The sequence below is a fragment of the Centruroides vittatus genome, unplaced genomic scaffold (genome assembly GCF_030686945.1).
Source record: "Centruroides vittatus isolate TY-2023 unplaced genomic scaffold, ASM3068694v2 scaffold_324, whole genome shotgun sequence".
In the NCBI taxonomy this organism is placed as follows: domain Eukaryota; kingdom Metazoa; phylum Arthropoda; class Arachnida; order Scorpiones; family Buthidae; genus Centruroides; species Centruroides vittatus.
Genome location: NW_027122701.1, coordinates 4,793,953 through 4,808,802, shown reverse-complemented (window position 1 = coordinate 4,808,802; position 14,850 = coordinate 4,793,953). Strand labels below are relative to the sequence as shown.

Below are 14,850 nucleotides of genomic sequence, written 5' to 3'. Positions count from 1 at the left end.
AAACTGATACTATAAATATTACACAAATACAAAGATTATTATTAAATAATATGACTGAAAACGTGATCTGCCTTTTCATTTATGATTGTTTATTAAATATTTTTTCAGGCTCTCTGTAATGAACCGAGGAAGGATGTGTTTGATGAATTTGGCAATCTTATAGCTGCCAAACTAAGAACACTTCCTCAGAAAAATGCCTTAGATTTGCAGATGAAGATATTTTTGCTTATTGTAGAAGAAGAAAAAAATATTATGAATAATAATTAATTAATAAATATCTTTCACTTATTGTATCAAAGTTGTATTTCTTAACTCAAAATAGTGTATCATTTATAATGACATAATTATAATAATTCCAAACTTTTTAAATATTTTTACATTTCACATTTATTATTTAATAATTTTATAAACAAATTTCATCTCATTGCCATTCTACTTGGCCTACAGTATTAAAATATGTTTTGGATTCATCACGGATTGCTTTTGCCATTGCTGTTGATGGATTTAAATTACGACTGCTTTCCAAGGGTGTAAACTGTTGATGTTGCTCTCCAAAGTTGTCACTGGTAGCAACTGTGAGATAAGATTTTATTTTTCTTTCCCGTAACATGTTGTGAAGAACACAACATGTTAGGATGATTTTTGCAGCCTTATCCGGGGATAATAAAATCACTGTAGAGAAGACTCGCCAAACAGAAGTGAGGATGCCAAATGCATTTTCGACAACTCTCGTTGCTCTTGATAATCTAACAATAATTTCAATTTGAATTAAATTAAACAGTTTTCATTAGTTATACACTAATAATATATAATAAACTGTTTTAAATAATTAATATTAAATAGCTCTTTTACCTATAATTAAAGATGGATTTCTCAGCTGTCAACTGTTTCATTGGGTAAGGCCTCATTACTCGTGAAGACATACCAATTCCTTCATCTGTAACAAATAAATATGGAATTGGCTGTCCTCCACTTTGAAGAGGACTATCTGGTGGAAAGTTTAACTTTCCATCATTAATGGCTTTCTTCAGATTTGATGCATTCCAAATCGAAGAATCGCTCTGTCTCCCATTAGTTCCTGCATCCACATATATAAATGAAAGATCTGCACGCACTATTGACATCATAACCACACTATAAAATCCTTATTTGGAAAAAATAGTTTTAGCAAACAGAATAACTGAGTACAACCTTAAATAATTGACTAATAACAAAAATACTACCTTTGTAGTTATAATAAGCCGATCCAGATTGCTTAGGACATATGATTTGTACATGTTTTCCATCTATTGCACCAAGGCAATGAGGAAATTGCCACATTTCATCAAATTCCCTAGCAATATCTTCCCATTCACATACTGTAGATGGTACCTTAGAAAAATAAACAATTTTAAATTGATGTAGCCAATATAATAATAAAGTTAAAAATCAAAATAAAATGAATTTCTTTAAGAGCATTTGAAATAAATTTTTTCTCTACAATTTTTTTTCAAATTAGCATTATTGAGATATACCTTATGTTGTATATTTGTCAAACATATCTTGATAGTAACATTTGTATTAACTCAGTTTTAATACATTTAAAGTTAAATGCTATATTCAATATAGATCAAATCTGAATTTATGAAAGTTATTGTTAGATTTATTTTGATTACATTTAATAATATACAATTGAATAAAATAAATGCTTATATTAAAGAAAAAATATATCGATTAAAAATGAATTAAATCATTCAAGCTTTCCTTTGAACAACACTTACCCTCAAATATTCACTTTTATAAGATTGATAAATAGCATCCAAAACTTCTGGGATAATGACTGATATTGAATTATGGGCCACTCTAAATTGGTGTGCCAAACTACGAAACATTTCACCTAAATTATATATGAACCATTTTAATCATAAGATTGCATAAAATATAAATTGAATACAAAATATATTATATTCTTACCGGTAGCTAAATAACGAAGTGTCAACGAAAGATGTTCTCCGGGTGAAAAAGAACCTCGAAGATGTGTATCTTCTTTAGCTATTATGGAGGTTATCATCCTTAAAATACTTTGGAAAGTATTTGTAACCATACGGATATATCCCCTATAACCTTCAGCATCCGAAAGCCTTAATTCGTTCATCAGCTGGTGGAAGCACGACTGTTTAGCCTGTTTATTTTCATTTCGCCAAGTTTTAACCCAGCATGAGCACGTTTTCTTATTTTTCTCTTCGTGTATTCTCACCAGCTCTAACAAAATTATCGCCTTTTCTCTCTTATTCATTTCAGAAAAGGAACTGCTTGCCATTTTAATAATAAAAGTGATTAAAATTCTGTAAATACTCTGAAGTAGAACGTAAAATGTCTATAAATTCACAAAAATAGACAAAAACAAGCTACTGTAATTTTACTGGTTTATTATAGGGTCACGTGTTCCGAATTGCAACGTCAACAAACAATGTGTGACCAAAAGAAGACTCGCGCTTGTTGCAGTTGTGGTTGCCTGTGCGGCTGGAAATTGCATAGTGTGACCAGGGCTTAAGGACAATGATGTCATAAAATCATAAAGATTATTGTGACCATAATTACTTTTCATTTCCTTTTATTCTATATTTTTCTTATTTAAAAGCATGAATTTTCTATATATAAAATACAATTTCATGAAATTAAGATTTTTGTCATTCAATTTGCAAAGGGCAAATGGACTTGGTATCTGGGAAATCCCACGAGCTTATATTAACATCGACACAGAATAGAAGCACATATTCAGGGGGTTTCTTTAACCATTTAACAGTGTTTATTTTTACAAAATATGGAATAAAAAAACTTTTACATTTTTTTTTTTAAATTATAAATATGATTAATATTCATACCAACTCAGATTAGTCATTTAAAAAAATGTTTTGAAGGTTTCTGAGGAACAAGGATTCTACTTGCTAAAGGGTGTTGAACATGTAGCTATGCCACTACTTAATAAGAATCAAAAGTATATAAAAATTGCTTTTAAGAGGGATTAACCTTTAACAGTAAAATATTTAAGAACAATTTCAAATAGATCTTGTATTATTTTTCTAAATTATGGAACTGAAGTTTTACAGTACAGGGTGTTCCAAAAGTCACCATACATTTGAAAATATTTTATTTGGGGTTTTAAGAATGCTGCTGTCAAAAGAAATGGCCAATATGTAGAGAATATTAGAGAATATTTTGTAATTAAAGGTACATTTTGCTTAACTTTGTTCATTTTCCCTATGTATGGTGGCTTTTAGGACACACTGTATAGTATATTTTATTTGATAATTACATCTTAACTTCTCTAACTAATCTGATACAATTGTGTTCTATTGTATATTTAATTTAGTCAATCATATATTTAAATATATTTAATTTTATAATTAATTAAGTATAACTGATTAAATATTAAACAGATGTAACAATATTTTTGAATGATTGCAATACCTACCACTTTTGAAACTGAGGAATAGGATGGCCAAATGCCAAAACAGGAACTGTATCAGTCACTTCAATATACAAAACTAATAAAATAAAATTTTTTTTTTAATTCAAAACATTTTAAGTAGCTGTAAATAATAAAATTTATGGAAATTCTTAAATAAAATAAGGTAATGGAAAAGTTTATTGATATAAAATATTTAAATATAAACTATTCTAATATAAAGATATTTTATTAAGTTAAGGAAAAATCTGCTAAATGTTAGGTTGTTAATACGGAAATGACAATTCAATTATTACTGTTTGTTAGTAAACAAGCCATATACAATGTATCATTATAAAGAAAACAAAGCCTGAATTATATTAATAACCATCATAATCAAACCATCAAATCAGATTAACTATTGGGCTAGAACTAGGCTAATAAATTAATAAAGACACAAGGTGATTTACTTAAGACTGAACACTTATTACATGAAATATCTCCAGATAAAAGGAAAAGATAAACATAAAACACAAACAATGATTGTCATGAAAGTCTTGAAATAATGAGTCAGTGAAGATATGTTTTACATTCCATGTTACTCAAATATGACTGTGCAATTATGAGGTATTAAACAAAATAAGTGTTCAGTCCTGAGTGAATCACTCTATATTACAGACATGGGCAAATGCGGCTCTTTTTGAGTTACATGCGGCTCTTGCTGGAAGTGTTAATTTCTGCTTTTTATTATTATTATTACTATTTTATTTCCACAATTTTGTGAAAATATGTTTATTAAAAAAATTTAATATTTGTTTTATATTATATTTATATTATATAATAAAATGGCGGTACAGAACTGCGGTACAGAATTACAAAGTATAGAACTGCAGCTCCCATGCATTTTGGAAAACCTACATTTCGGCTCCCACTTAACTCTTGCTTGCCCACCCCTGCTATATTACATAATTTGGATTAAAGGTGGTCGGTTATACTGCCATCTTGTATTAATTTTAATAATTTATTAATTTAATATTAAAATTATTTAATTTAAACAATTCTGGAAAAAAGATTAATTCAAAGAATTCTACTTTGGATCAATCTTTTGACCAAACTAGAATGAAACAATTCAAAGTTTAAAATTTAAGTGGTAAATGGACAGTACTTAATTTAAAGTTTAGTTACTGCCTGTATCATACAATGTCTAAAAGCACAAAGCAAAAAACATATACATGAAATCAAACCGCATCAAGGTTTTTCTTGGCTAATGCTATGTATATGAAAGAAAGCATTTGTAGCAGTGAAAATTTTATTTCCAAACTGCATTCACATGATGTGCAATGTGGACATTACTAATTAGTAGGGGATGTTTGGCAAGCTCATATTATCATATAATAATAAAGTAAACACACTGTCATTAAAATTTCAATTTTAAATGTTGAGAGAATTTTATACTGCACTTAGTGACATTCTGTTCCAAATTCGAGATACTCCTTAGCCTGATAACGACAATTTTGTATTGTTGAAAGTACTTGTATTATAAAAAAGGATGTAAAATATTTGCTTGTAAACAGAAAGGGAACAAAGGAAATGCCGACCTCACTATTTGGATTCAAGAGTGGTCTGGTCATAAACAATTTGCCAAGTGGCAAACACCTGGCAGTAAACAAATGGGTGACCACCCACATCGGAAGTGGGCAGATGCAAAAGCAAGCTTCACCCTCATCTGATACAAGCAGACCTGGGTGAAAGCTGTTTGGAAGGAAGATCTGTAATTGGTCGGAAGTACCTGTCCAAAGAGTCCTTAAATTGAAGGGCGAGTGGGAGAGAAGAGGAGAGAAAGGGCTCGAGACTGGTAACATAGAAGTCTCAGAACACTTGGAAAGCTCCTGAGATTAGAGAGAGCGAGCGAACATACTTCTCTGCAAGATATCTCAGGGACGGGTAAGTGCTGAAACCGGATGAGCCATGCAGTACAGCCAATCCACAGGCTGACAGAGGTCTCTCCAGAACTTAATCGTTCCAAAAGCCAAACCAGTACGTGAAGCACCACACTTTGTGTATCCTGTGTTTACTGTGTTTTCCAACTTGTATAGTCTATATATATTTTGTAAATAAACTGTATGTAAATAAACTATCTTGAGTGTGGAGGTGTGCTGTCACCGAACCTACATCAGAACAATTTCAAGTATTTTGCTTAATCCAGCAAACCAACTCAAGGAGACAGAGTTTAGGGAGGAAACTTCATTAAGGGATTTTAATGCCATCTGACAGTGTGTTTGTTTATTACTATATTACAACATTTGGAGTAGAGTTTAACACATTACTTGTTATATTATCATGATTAACTCTAACTTCTCAACAATAGTCACTTGGAAGAGAAAAGTCTTCCTTCAAAATCTGCAGTGACTCAGTAGAATACATGATTTGTAGCAGTTAGGTTACTTATACCAGTCACTTTGAAATTTACAAGCAAAAAAATACTTGTAAATTTCATATATTACATTTATAGAAATAGAACATGAAATCATTTCTGCAACAGTTGAAAGAATTAGAAAAGATGCTTGATAACAAATTTATTTTAGAAAATATGAAATTTATTGATTAGCATGCTTCTAGAGGGTTGTCACTCACTATCTGGTTTGAAGTTTGTAAAGTGAGAATTCATTTAGCAGATGAAAAAAATTAAAAGTGAATTACATTAGATTAATTTCATTGCCAAAGAGAAATATTCTTGTTTTCTAAAAAGAAACAGATTTTTATAGGAAGTATTTTTCCAATCATTGAGATAATATTTAACAAACTTTGCCAATGTGTTGATAACATCAGTTATTCAAGCCAAATTTCTGCCATTGTTTTACGTCAAGGTCCAAATTTTACTCAGCCAGGTATGCAGTTGCTGAAGTTTACTATATCTTTTATCTTTCATTATGCTAAAAGAAGCTTTTCCACTTTGCCTGTAAAAGAAACTGTTGAATATTTTTATCTCTTATCATGGGTTGAAATCTATATTTTAAATGTGTTCAAGAGATAGATGAAGCCACTTCAGTTGTAAAGTTTTGGAAAATGCCAGCTACTGCTGAGAAATTTCCTATATTTTCCAACTTGGGAGCCAAATATTAGCTACAAACTCTGTTTTCAAAACTTGTGGAAAGAACTGTTTTTTGATATAACAAAGTGATTATCCCTACAATCACCATAATATTACTGGTATACAATTAAATAAATAAGGAATTACCTACAAACCAGCAATTAATTCTCTTGTAAACAAATGTTTTCATCCATTTTAATGGATTATGTTTGTTTACAAGAGAATTAATTGCTGGTTTATAGGTAATTGCTTATTTATTTAAAGTGATTATCCCTCAAAGGTAAGAGATGTCAGAAAAAGCTGTGCAGCTTCCATGTAAGAATCTATAGAAACTATGGTCTTTAGCTTGTGAGGTATGATTAAGTATGATAGATTGAATTATAATTATAATTTATGAATTCACAATGTAAAATAGCTTTTCTTGTAAAAAAAATGGTTTGTGCATATTACGTCTTATAGTTGTATAAAATTCGGTGTAAAAAAACAGTTTGAAGAACAGAAGTTCCAAGAAATTTTATAATTTTCAAAGCAAAATGGGCAAGCCTTGGTTATAATAACTGACTTAATCATATCTTTTTATGGAATTATATGAAAAATTATTGATCATCATACATAGGACAGCCTCATGTCATGTTTCCTCTATTTACAAAGGCTTAAATTATTGAACATTTTGAAGTCAACAACCAAAAACAAACAAAACAAAACAAAAAAGAGACAAGAACAAAAGCATCCATATAGCATGTTCGAAATGTAATGATTGTCTTTTGTTTCATATTTTATGGTAACATGGATAGAGATTAGAAAACAATTTATGTTTTCATTTATATATGAACATTTAAGAAAATAAGACTATAATTAGTGGAAATTCTGCTTTTATTTACACTGAATTTACTGCTTTTAATTGCCATGGTGTGTCCACAGAAAATTTTTCAGGGAGGCAAAGTTTGGAGACAAATTAATTTTACAAAAGTAATCTATGTGTAATTTAAAAAAGTTATCTTAGTGTAGCAGTTAATTTAATTTTATGATATCTTTTTGTTTTTGGCTGAAACATTTAATAAAAAAATAAATCAAATTGTTACAAATTAAGTACAGTTTGGATTAGTGAGAATGTATTGTATTTTAAAAAAATATGTGATAGAAAATACTGAAGTAAAAAATATTTTTGAATTTCTTACATAATCAAGTTTTATCTACATTTCTGAAAATTATATTTGTAAAGTTTCCCCTTTGTTGCATAACACTTCTGCTTGTCTTTTCCAGCAAATTATTCATAATTTTATTCAAATCTTCAGAGACAGCCATTACAAAACAACTTTTCATAAACATGATGTTTGTGAAACTTCAAATAATGTTTTTACTTTCTCTCTCTTACCACATTCTTAAAAGTTATAAGTAAAAGAAATTGGAAAGTAACTTTTCCCACTTTATCCTTCAGAAAGTATTCATTTAACTCTTAAAATTATAATATGCGACCAATATAAACATATATATTACCATTTTTAGGATCAGGATAAAATGAAGAAATATCTTGACTATCATTTCTTTGAATATCTTTACTAGTGTTTCTTCCTTGTCGTAATTTTTCTGTCTTACATTGTTCTCTTATCCTTTGAATATCCCATCTATTAATACAAATACAAGACAAATAAAATACAATACAAATTACAAATATATGATATGATATGATATAATAGAAACTCAATACAAATAATATAAATTAATATAATGCAAATAAAAATGCTTAAAAAGTGAACTATTTTATAATATTTTAAATTTAAAAAAAGATTAAAAAGCAGAACAACAAAGAAAGATTGAGAGTAATCTTGAATTTAATATGCTATACAAAGTGTAATTCTCGAGCTATACAAACTATTGCTTATCCTTTTTCCATTTGTCTGTAGAAAAAGAGATAAAACATGATCTACAACATAGTAAAAAAGAACAAATGATAATTGACTCAAAAATTTAAGTTTCTTTGATATCTACAAAAAATAAACAGTATAGTATTAATTCTAACTGATTTTGTGATGTTGTTTTAGATTTTGACTGTAACAAAATTATAAACACAGTATTAAGAAATAACAATTAAAAATTGTTTTAATATTTTCTAACACCACCTTTTGATGAAATTAGTTGAAATACTCTATCTGGCATTGAGTTTATTAATTTTTTAATTTTTTCTTCAGTTAGTGCCTTCCATGCATCCAAAATTGCCAATTTTAGTTCATTTACATTGTTATACTGCTTGTTTCCTTCATAGACAGCAAATGTTAAGCAGCCCCATAGATTTTCGATGGGATTCGTATCTGGGCTTCTAGATTACCAATAAATTACCTCAGTTTTTTCTTTTATTTTTTTTGTTGATTTTGAGGTATGTACTGAAGCATTGTTCTGTTGCAATTTCCAGTTACTTTCCACCAATTAATGGCCTAAATGTAATTAAGTTGTCATAGAACATCCTTTGATAGTTTTCAGAGTTCATTTTACCACAAGTGTAGGCTGCACGAAGAACAGACTTCACTTTACTTGATTTTCCATTGCAATAGTACGGTACACAAATATTACGGATAGTTTAATGAGAGTGGCAATTTTCGAGGAGTACAACTTGCCCTGCACACTGCACCAACTTATCCAGACATGGACAATGTACCATCACTTACTTTCATTCATATTCCAGAGCAAGGCCCTTGTGGTCTTTCACCCTGGTAGCCTAGATGGCACATGGCTTTTCTTGTTTTTACTGGTTTAGATAAGGTTAGTTTCAAATAGTCATGCTCTTATGTCCATTGTGTAATTGTAGTCCCTGGGATTCCATTTTGTCTCTATTCCAATGTTTATTTCAATTGTCTCCTTTTATATACTATAAAAAAAAAAACCATTTTGGCATCTTGCTTGTAAGTCTTTTGTCATTGTCTGCTCTAGCCTGACTGAGTTGTTGTCCTTGTCTCTATTCTTGTATAGTAATAAGTTAGTTATAAGATATATTTAAGTTAACTGTTTACTCACTGTTTCTCTTTCTTCATCCAGTTAGTTAGATTTGTGGCTGTACGCCATGTGTTTGTATATAGTTTATATTTTATTATTATTTTTAATTTCGCTTTCTCACGCTTTTATCCCCTTTCTTTTCTTTACCTATTGTTTTTCCTCTTTGGAATGTCTGTCCGAAATTCCTTTCCTTATATGGTCATCATATATCCCCTAAAACAAAGAAAGGGCGCGTGACCCCTGAGGGGTCGAGTACGAAACTAGAGGGCAGGAGGGTCGTGAATGAGAGAACAAAAAGGATTCGGACTCAAGAAAGGGGAGTGAAACAAGCTTCTGGTGCATTCTGGCAGTGTGCAGAAGAGAAAGATTAGCGTCTCATAGACGGACTAAAGAATTCGTTGTGATCGATCCATTTTGTTTGTGATCGATTCATGAGAATTAACTGTGAATTTTGGCATCTGAATGGTCGACAAGCAAATGAACTGAAAGGAAGAGAATCCCCTCTACATATTTTGTGTAAGACCCTCGCCAAGGACGTTATAAAAGAGACCGATTCTTCGAAGACCTCAAAGACCAATGCTGGGTACCCCCTTTCCTAACTTCTTACATTTTCTTACCTGTCCTTTATTCTCCTCCTTTAGTTTAATATTAGTTTTAATTTTCATTTTTTATTCGTGTTTGTAATAAGGAACTTGTGTGTAAGGAAATGAGTCCGAACGTTATTTTTATTTTATTATTATTTCCGTTTTATTATCTTTTGTTTGGGGTTTATGTTTATTTAGGATGAAGGTTCCCCACCACTCTCTTGTTAGTAATGAAAAATGAAGATAAAACAACTCACGGAGAAATAAGCGCCATAGGAAACATCTTGTGCACTTGCGCTGCCCAGCGGAAGTAACAGTCCGCAGAAAAAAATGGAGGGGGGAGTCCCCACAATCACTAGTAGAGAAATACTTGATAAACTGTCTTAAACATCCCAGAAAATTATGATAAATATTTTGTAAACGGTTTATAAGCTTTGTCGGAAACTTAAAGCTGCCAGAACAGAAAGTTAATGTTAGCAACTAAGTATGTAAATAAGAGGAGTAACCCAGCTCAAGTGTGACGTCACCTCACAGTATAAAACCCGTACGTTAACCGAAGAAGGAGAGGTGATTTCCAAACCGAGGTGAATTCCAAATCGAGGCGACTGTGAGAGCAAGGTTAATTCGAAAGCGAAGTATTTTCTGATAGAAGTCCAGATTGATAATTGGACGATCCAAGGTGTTAAAGAGGAGTTCGATTGACGATTTGACGATATCGAAAGGATTGAGGAAATAGTTTTCTTCGTATAGTGAGGTGACGGATAGACGTTTAATTAGTAAGAGATTTTGTTCATAGTTTCTAAGTATTTGATTTGTCGAATTTCAAAGGGGAATTACTATTAAGTTAAGCTAAGTAGCTAAGTTTATTGTCGGGTTGACTTGTTGATTTTCATTAATAAATTTTGTTTGGAATTATTGATATTTGTACGTAGTACGTTCTAGTTGCTAATTAAATATATTTGAACTTTTGATCTGACTTGATATTTGTCGTTATTATTACTAATTTTTCGGTGCACGCTTAAAAGCCCAGGCCTGGCAAACTAATCTCGAATCCGCGTAAAGTACCCATTAGGTTAACGGAAGTTTCACCGACCGTAATTATAGTCGGTTTCCTAAGATACTAAAAAATAGTACTTTACAGTATAACATTAGCATAAGATTAGTTTTAATTATTTTCCCTTTGTCACGAGCTATATATGAGTCGGGGAATTTTTGTACAACATTGTTCGCTCATATGATTATTTCCATCTGTCGGGACAGAAAATATACTGGCATCCTAAAAGAACCTGTAGCTAATAACTTTTACCTAAATTAAAATTTACCTTTTTCATTTTTATTTTGGTTTCACGTGTATTTCTTTTAACAAAGAAAATAACACATTTTCACAGATTATTCTGCCTCTTAGGGCTTGCTAGTTATGACTCTGGTTTAATGAATTAGTTTTAAGTCTTCATTAACAGTCACTTGGCATTAACTTTTCTCTGTCTAGTTTTTATGTAGCTGCACTATATATTGGTGTATGCTACAACTCAGGTTTTCTTTTAGACTTTTCAGGGGCAATAACCTTACAGCCTAAAAACTGCATGCCAACATTAAATGTAGAACGTGTGATAACCCCAAATGTACACCAATCAGAAGGATCTTTTCTTTCTCTTCTTTCTATCTTCTCACCCTCTTTCTTCCCTTCCCAACTATACACTTTGTGTACAGCCATAGTCTTTTGTAAAGTAAAGTAACCTCATCACCTCATCCATCAGGCCAGTTCTAGCTAAAAACATGTAATCCAAACAATTAAGTACAAATCTCCTTCAATTTCACTATTCTGCTATTGACCAACAGATGAAAATAGAATGTACAAGAATACATTATTGATTCTTTTTGAAAACGTTTAGTAAATTGACAACTTCTTAATATTGGTTTAATAATAAAGTATATAAATCAAAATTAAGTTTTATATATAAATAAGTAATTAAAAAAAGTAAGCTGTAAAAATTCTTCTGTTAAATAAAATGTGTACTGGTGGATTAGAAAGTACTACTCTAGTACTTATTATTTTAGTAATACACCACTGTAAGAGACATACTTCAACTGCCCCTTTGAAGGTGTGGGGTATACACTAATGAAGATCATATAAAGATATTATTTCCATTCTATCAAATTTTGTAGGGTATACCCCAGTGCACACCCCAGTAGATTATACACCATTATGGGCTACATGTACAAAATTATGATATATTTAAATGCTTCTGGATATGCAAATTCAAAAACTATTTATAAATAGAAGTGATTTTAAAAAGCCTAATCAAAAATCCAAAACAATCTCAATACAAATTGCTTAAAATAAAATTACAAAATCAATATAAAATAATTAAGTAAATAAAAGAATTTATCAATCATTCTTAAAAACTTTATAATTGCATATGAAGCTTTTATACTCAATATTAACTGATATTTAAAAAAAATACCTTTTGCGTCTTTTTTCATCTATTTCTAATTTAAAATGTCTTCTATAATAAGTGTCGTCGTCTATATTCTGAAAAATGATTTCTTTCAATGAAAAACTGAATTACAAATAATTATCATTCATATAGCAAGTAAAAATAATTATTGGTTCCAAAATTAAAATTGAGATCTATAATAATTAAACTATAGGATAAATATATGTAAAAAAAATGCACAAACACAATTTTTAATTAAAGCCAAATGATCAATTTAAAATTTACACATAACTGCCTACCTCTAGTGAAATTACTTTATATCTAATTATTAAATAGACTTTATTATAGCTCAATACTAAGACGTATGATATAGTCAAATGATCAAAGTACTCAAAAAAGAAGAAAATTCAATTTTTGATGTTAAATAAATATTTTTAATAACAAACAATTTTAATATTTCAAATAGATTTTAACATTTTTGATATTTTGTTTATTTAATATTAATAACTTAATTTTATTCTTTGCTGGTTAAAATTTATGGTGTATACTTTGTCTATCCTATAGTATAAGTATTTATTGTATATATAAAAATTCATTAATTTATAATTACAACTAATTAGAACTTAAATGATTGTCATTTCAGCATTCTGGTGTGATTACTTCTCATTAACTAGAAGAAAATGGCTATTTGGTATTTCTAAGAAAATGACAAATGATTATTATTTAAAAATACACCCCATGATAATTATTTACAGTACAGTGATGCCAACTTTACTACATGATAAACTGTCATTTCAGAATGAAATTTTATACTTCCTACAACAGATATAATTTACATTATTTGCTATTCATCTTGTTTAATATGCAACAACTTTCCTGTTGACAAAAACTACACACAAATACCCAGAACCAGTAAAAGGAGTAAAAATACTTAATTATACAAATGTTTTTGTCTGTTTGTAACAATCATCATCAGGTAAACAACCATAAGGAAAACAGAACAATCAATCAAATACATTTAAATATAAAGGTTCAAAGTAGTTTGAAGTGCACATGTGCACAGTTATACAGTGTTATCAAGATAAATTAAAAATTGTAAATTTAAAATTAAATTGCTTATATGCATATGCACAGTAATTAAAACACAGAACAGATGTCCTGGGGAGTTTGAAACATGCTATAAAAAGTATATCGATCTCTCTGAAATGACTGCCTTCCAGTTTCTAACAGCATTGTAAATTTCAAACACTCCTAAATATTTCAAATGTGCAGAATTGGACTCCGATGTAATAGATGTTCCTTATTAAAATGCACCCATGTGTCACTGTCTCAAATGGGATCCTGGCTGTTTTTTAACCCAGAAAATTCTTCTCATCCCAGGAAATCCTGCAAATTTCTTAAAAATTCACTTTTTTCTTATTTTGTGTTAAAATTGAGGAAATTTTGCAAATAAAAAGTATAGTTATTAACCCATAAACTGTCAGAATACATTTGTATTTATTATTTTATGCTTGCTTATTAGTTTTTTAATTTTTTGCTTATTATGGCATGTCACAGATTGTCAATCATCAATATGTAGCCTATTTGTGACAGAACTCTGAAAATTCTTTACTTGTCAGAACCTATGTCGACTTGCCATTGAAAGTGAATAAATTGTAGTTTCTTCTTAAACAGACTTTATCTTCAATTTTATTTTTAAACATAATTGCCATCTGATGGAATTCTACAATATATCAAGTTTTTTTTGTAAAATTGAATAAATGTTCTACCAAAGCTTTTCAACTGTTAAAAGAAGTGTACAAGAGATTGCATGTCATGTTCTCAAGTGTTTAAATGGTACAAGAGGTTTAATGAATATCAAGAAAATATTGACAATGAACATCCTTGATGACTGAGCATATTAAAAGCAGAAGAAAATGTTAGGCAGAAAAAGGGATGACAAGTGGTCAACCAACAGAACTACAAAAAAGTCCTTATTAAGCCAAGGCAATGAGTTAGAAAAAAGAACATTTGTGGAAGAATGGTTGAATTCTCCATTATGATAATGTGATAGCTCAATGTACTTTTTATTAAGCAGTTTTTAGCTGACACATCACAGTGCATGAGCATCCATCTTATTCATCGAATGTAGCCTCTTGCAATCTCTTCTTATTCTGAAAATGAAGAGCATAGTAAAAGGAATCAAATCAAAAGAATGGTATATTTGAATCAGTAGAGCAGGTATAAAAAATAGCAAGAAGTTGAAAGAAAAGCAACTGCAATACTGCTTCAAATAATGATAGACAAGAATGCAGCAGTAAGTTGATGTAGGAGGGAAATGTA

General features: G+C 29.9%; 2 protein-coding genes across 2 annotated transcripts in view; both read right to left on the bottom strand.

Moving 5' to 3' along the window:
* Window positions 1-14,850, bottom strand: part of LOC136988171 (male-specific lethal 1-like 1) — a 57,403-nt gene that overhangs the window by 7,928 nt on the left and 34,625 nt on the right. Inside the window, exons 5-7 of the mRNA XM_067286001.1 lie at window positions 12,556-12,623; window positions 8,016-8,143; window positions 3,455-3,527 (exon numbers count right to left, since the gene is read on the bottom strand). Of these exons, the coding sequence (XP_067142102.1) occupies window positions 3,455-3,527; window positions 8,016-8,143; window positions 12,556-12,623 (269 nt within the window). The remainder of the gene's footprint in view (window positions 1-3,454; window positions 3,528-8,015; window positions 8,144-12,555; window positions 12,624-14,850) is intronic.
* Window positions 73-2,299, bottom strand: LOC136988228 (uncharacterized). The gene is made up of 5 exons (XM_067286082.1): window positions 1,954-2,299; window positions 1,761-1,876; window positions 1,224-1,371; window positions 853-1,144; window positions 73-746 (listed from the first exon to the last, which is right to left on the bottom strand). The coding sequence occupies exons 1-5, from the start codon at window positions 2,297-2,299 to the stop codon at window positions 422-424; spliced, it is 1,227 nt and encodes a 408-aa protein (XP_067142183.1). The 3' UTR covers window positions 73-421.

Excerpts from the sequence above, each read along its gene's own strand:
- LOC136988228 (XM_067286082.1), bottom strand. The coding sequence starts at position 2,299 with ATGGCAAGCAGTTCCTTTTCTGAAATGAATAAGAGAGAAAAGGCGATA. Across the intron at positions 1,372-1,760 it reads ATAAAAGTGAATATTTGAGG|GTACCATCTACAGTATGTGA; the intron begins GTAAGTGTTGTT and ends TATTTTTCTAAG. Across the intron at positions 1,145-1,223 it reads GGCTTATTATAACTACAAAG|GATTTTATAGTGTGGTTATG; the intron begins GTAGTATTTTTG and ends TTTCCAAATAAG.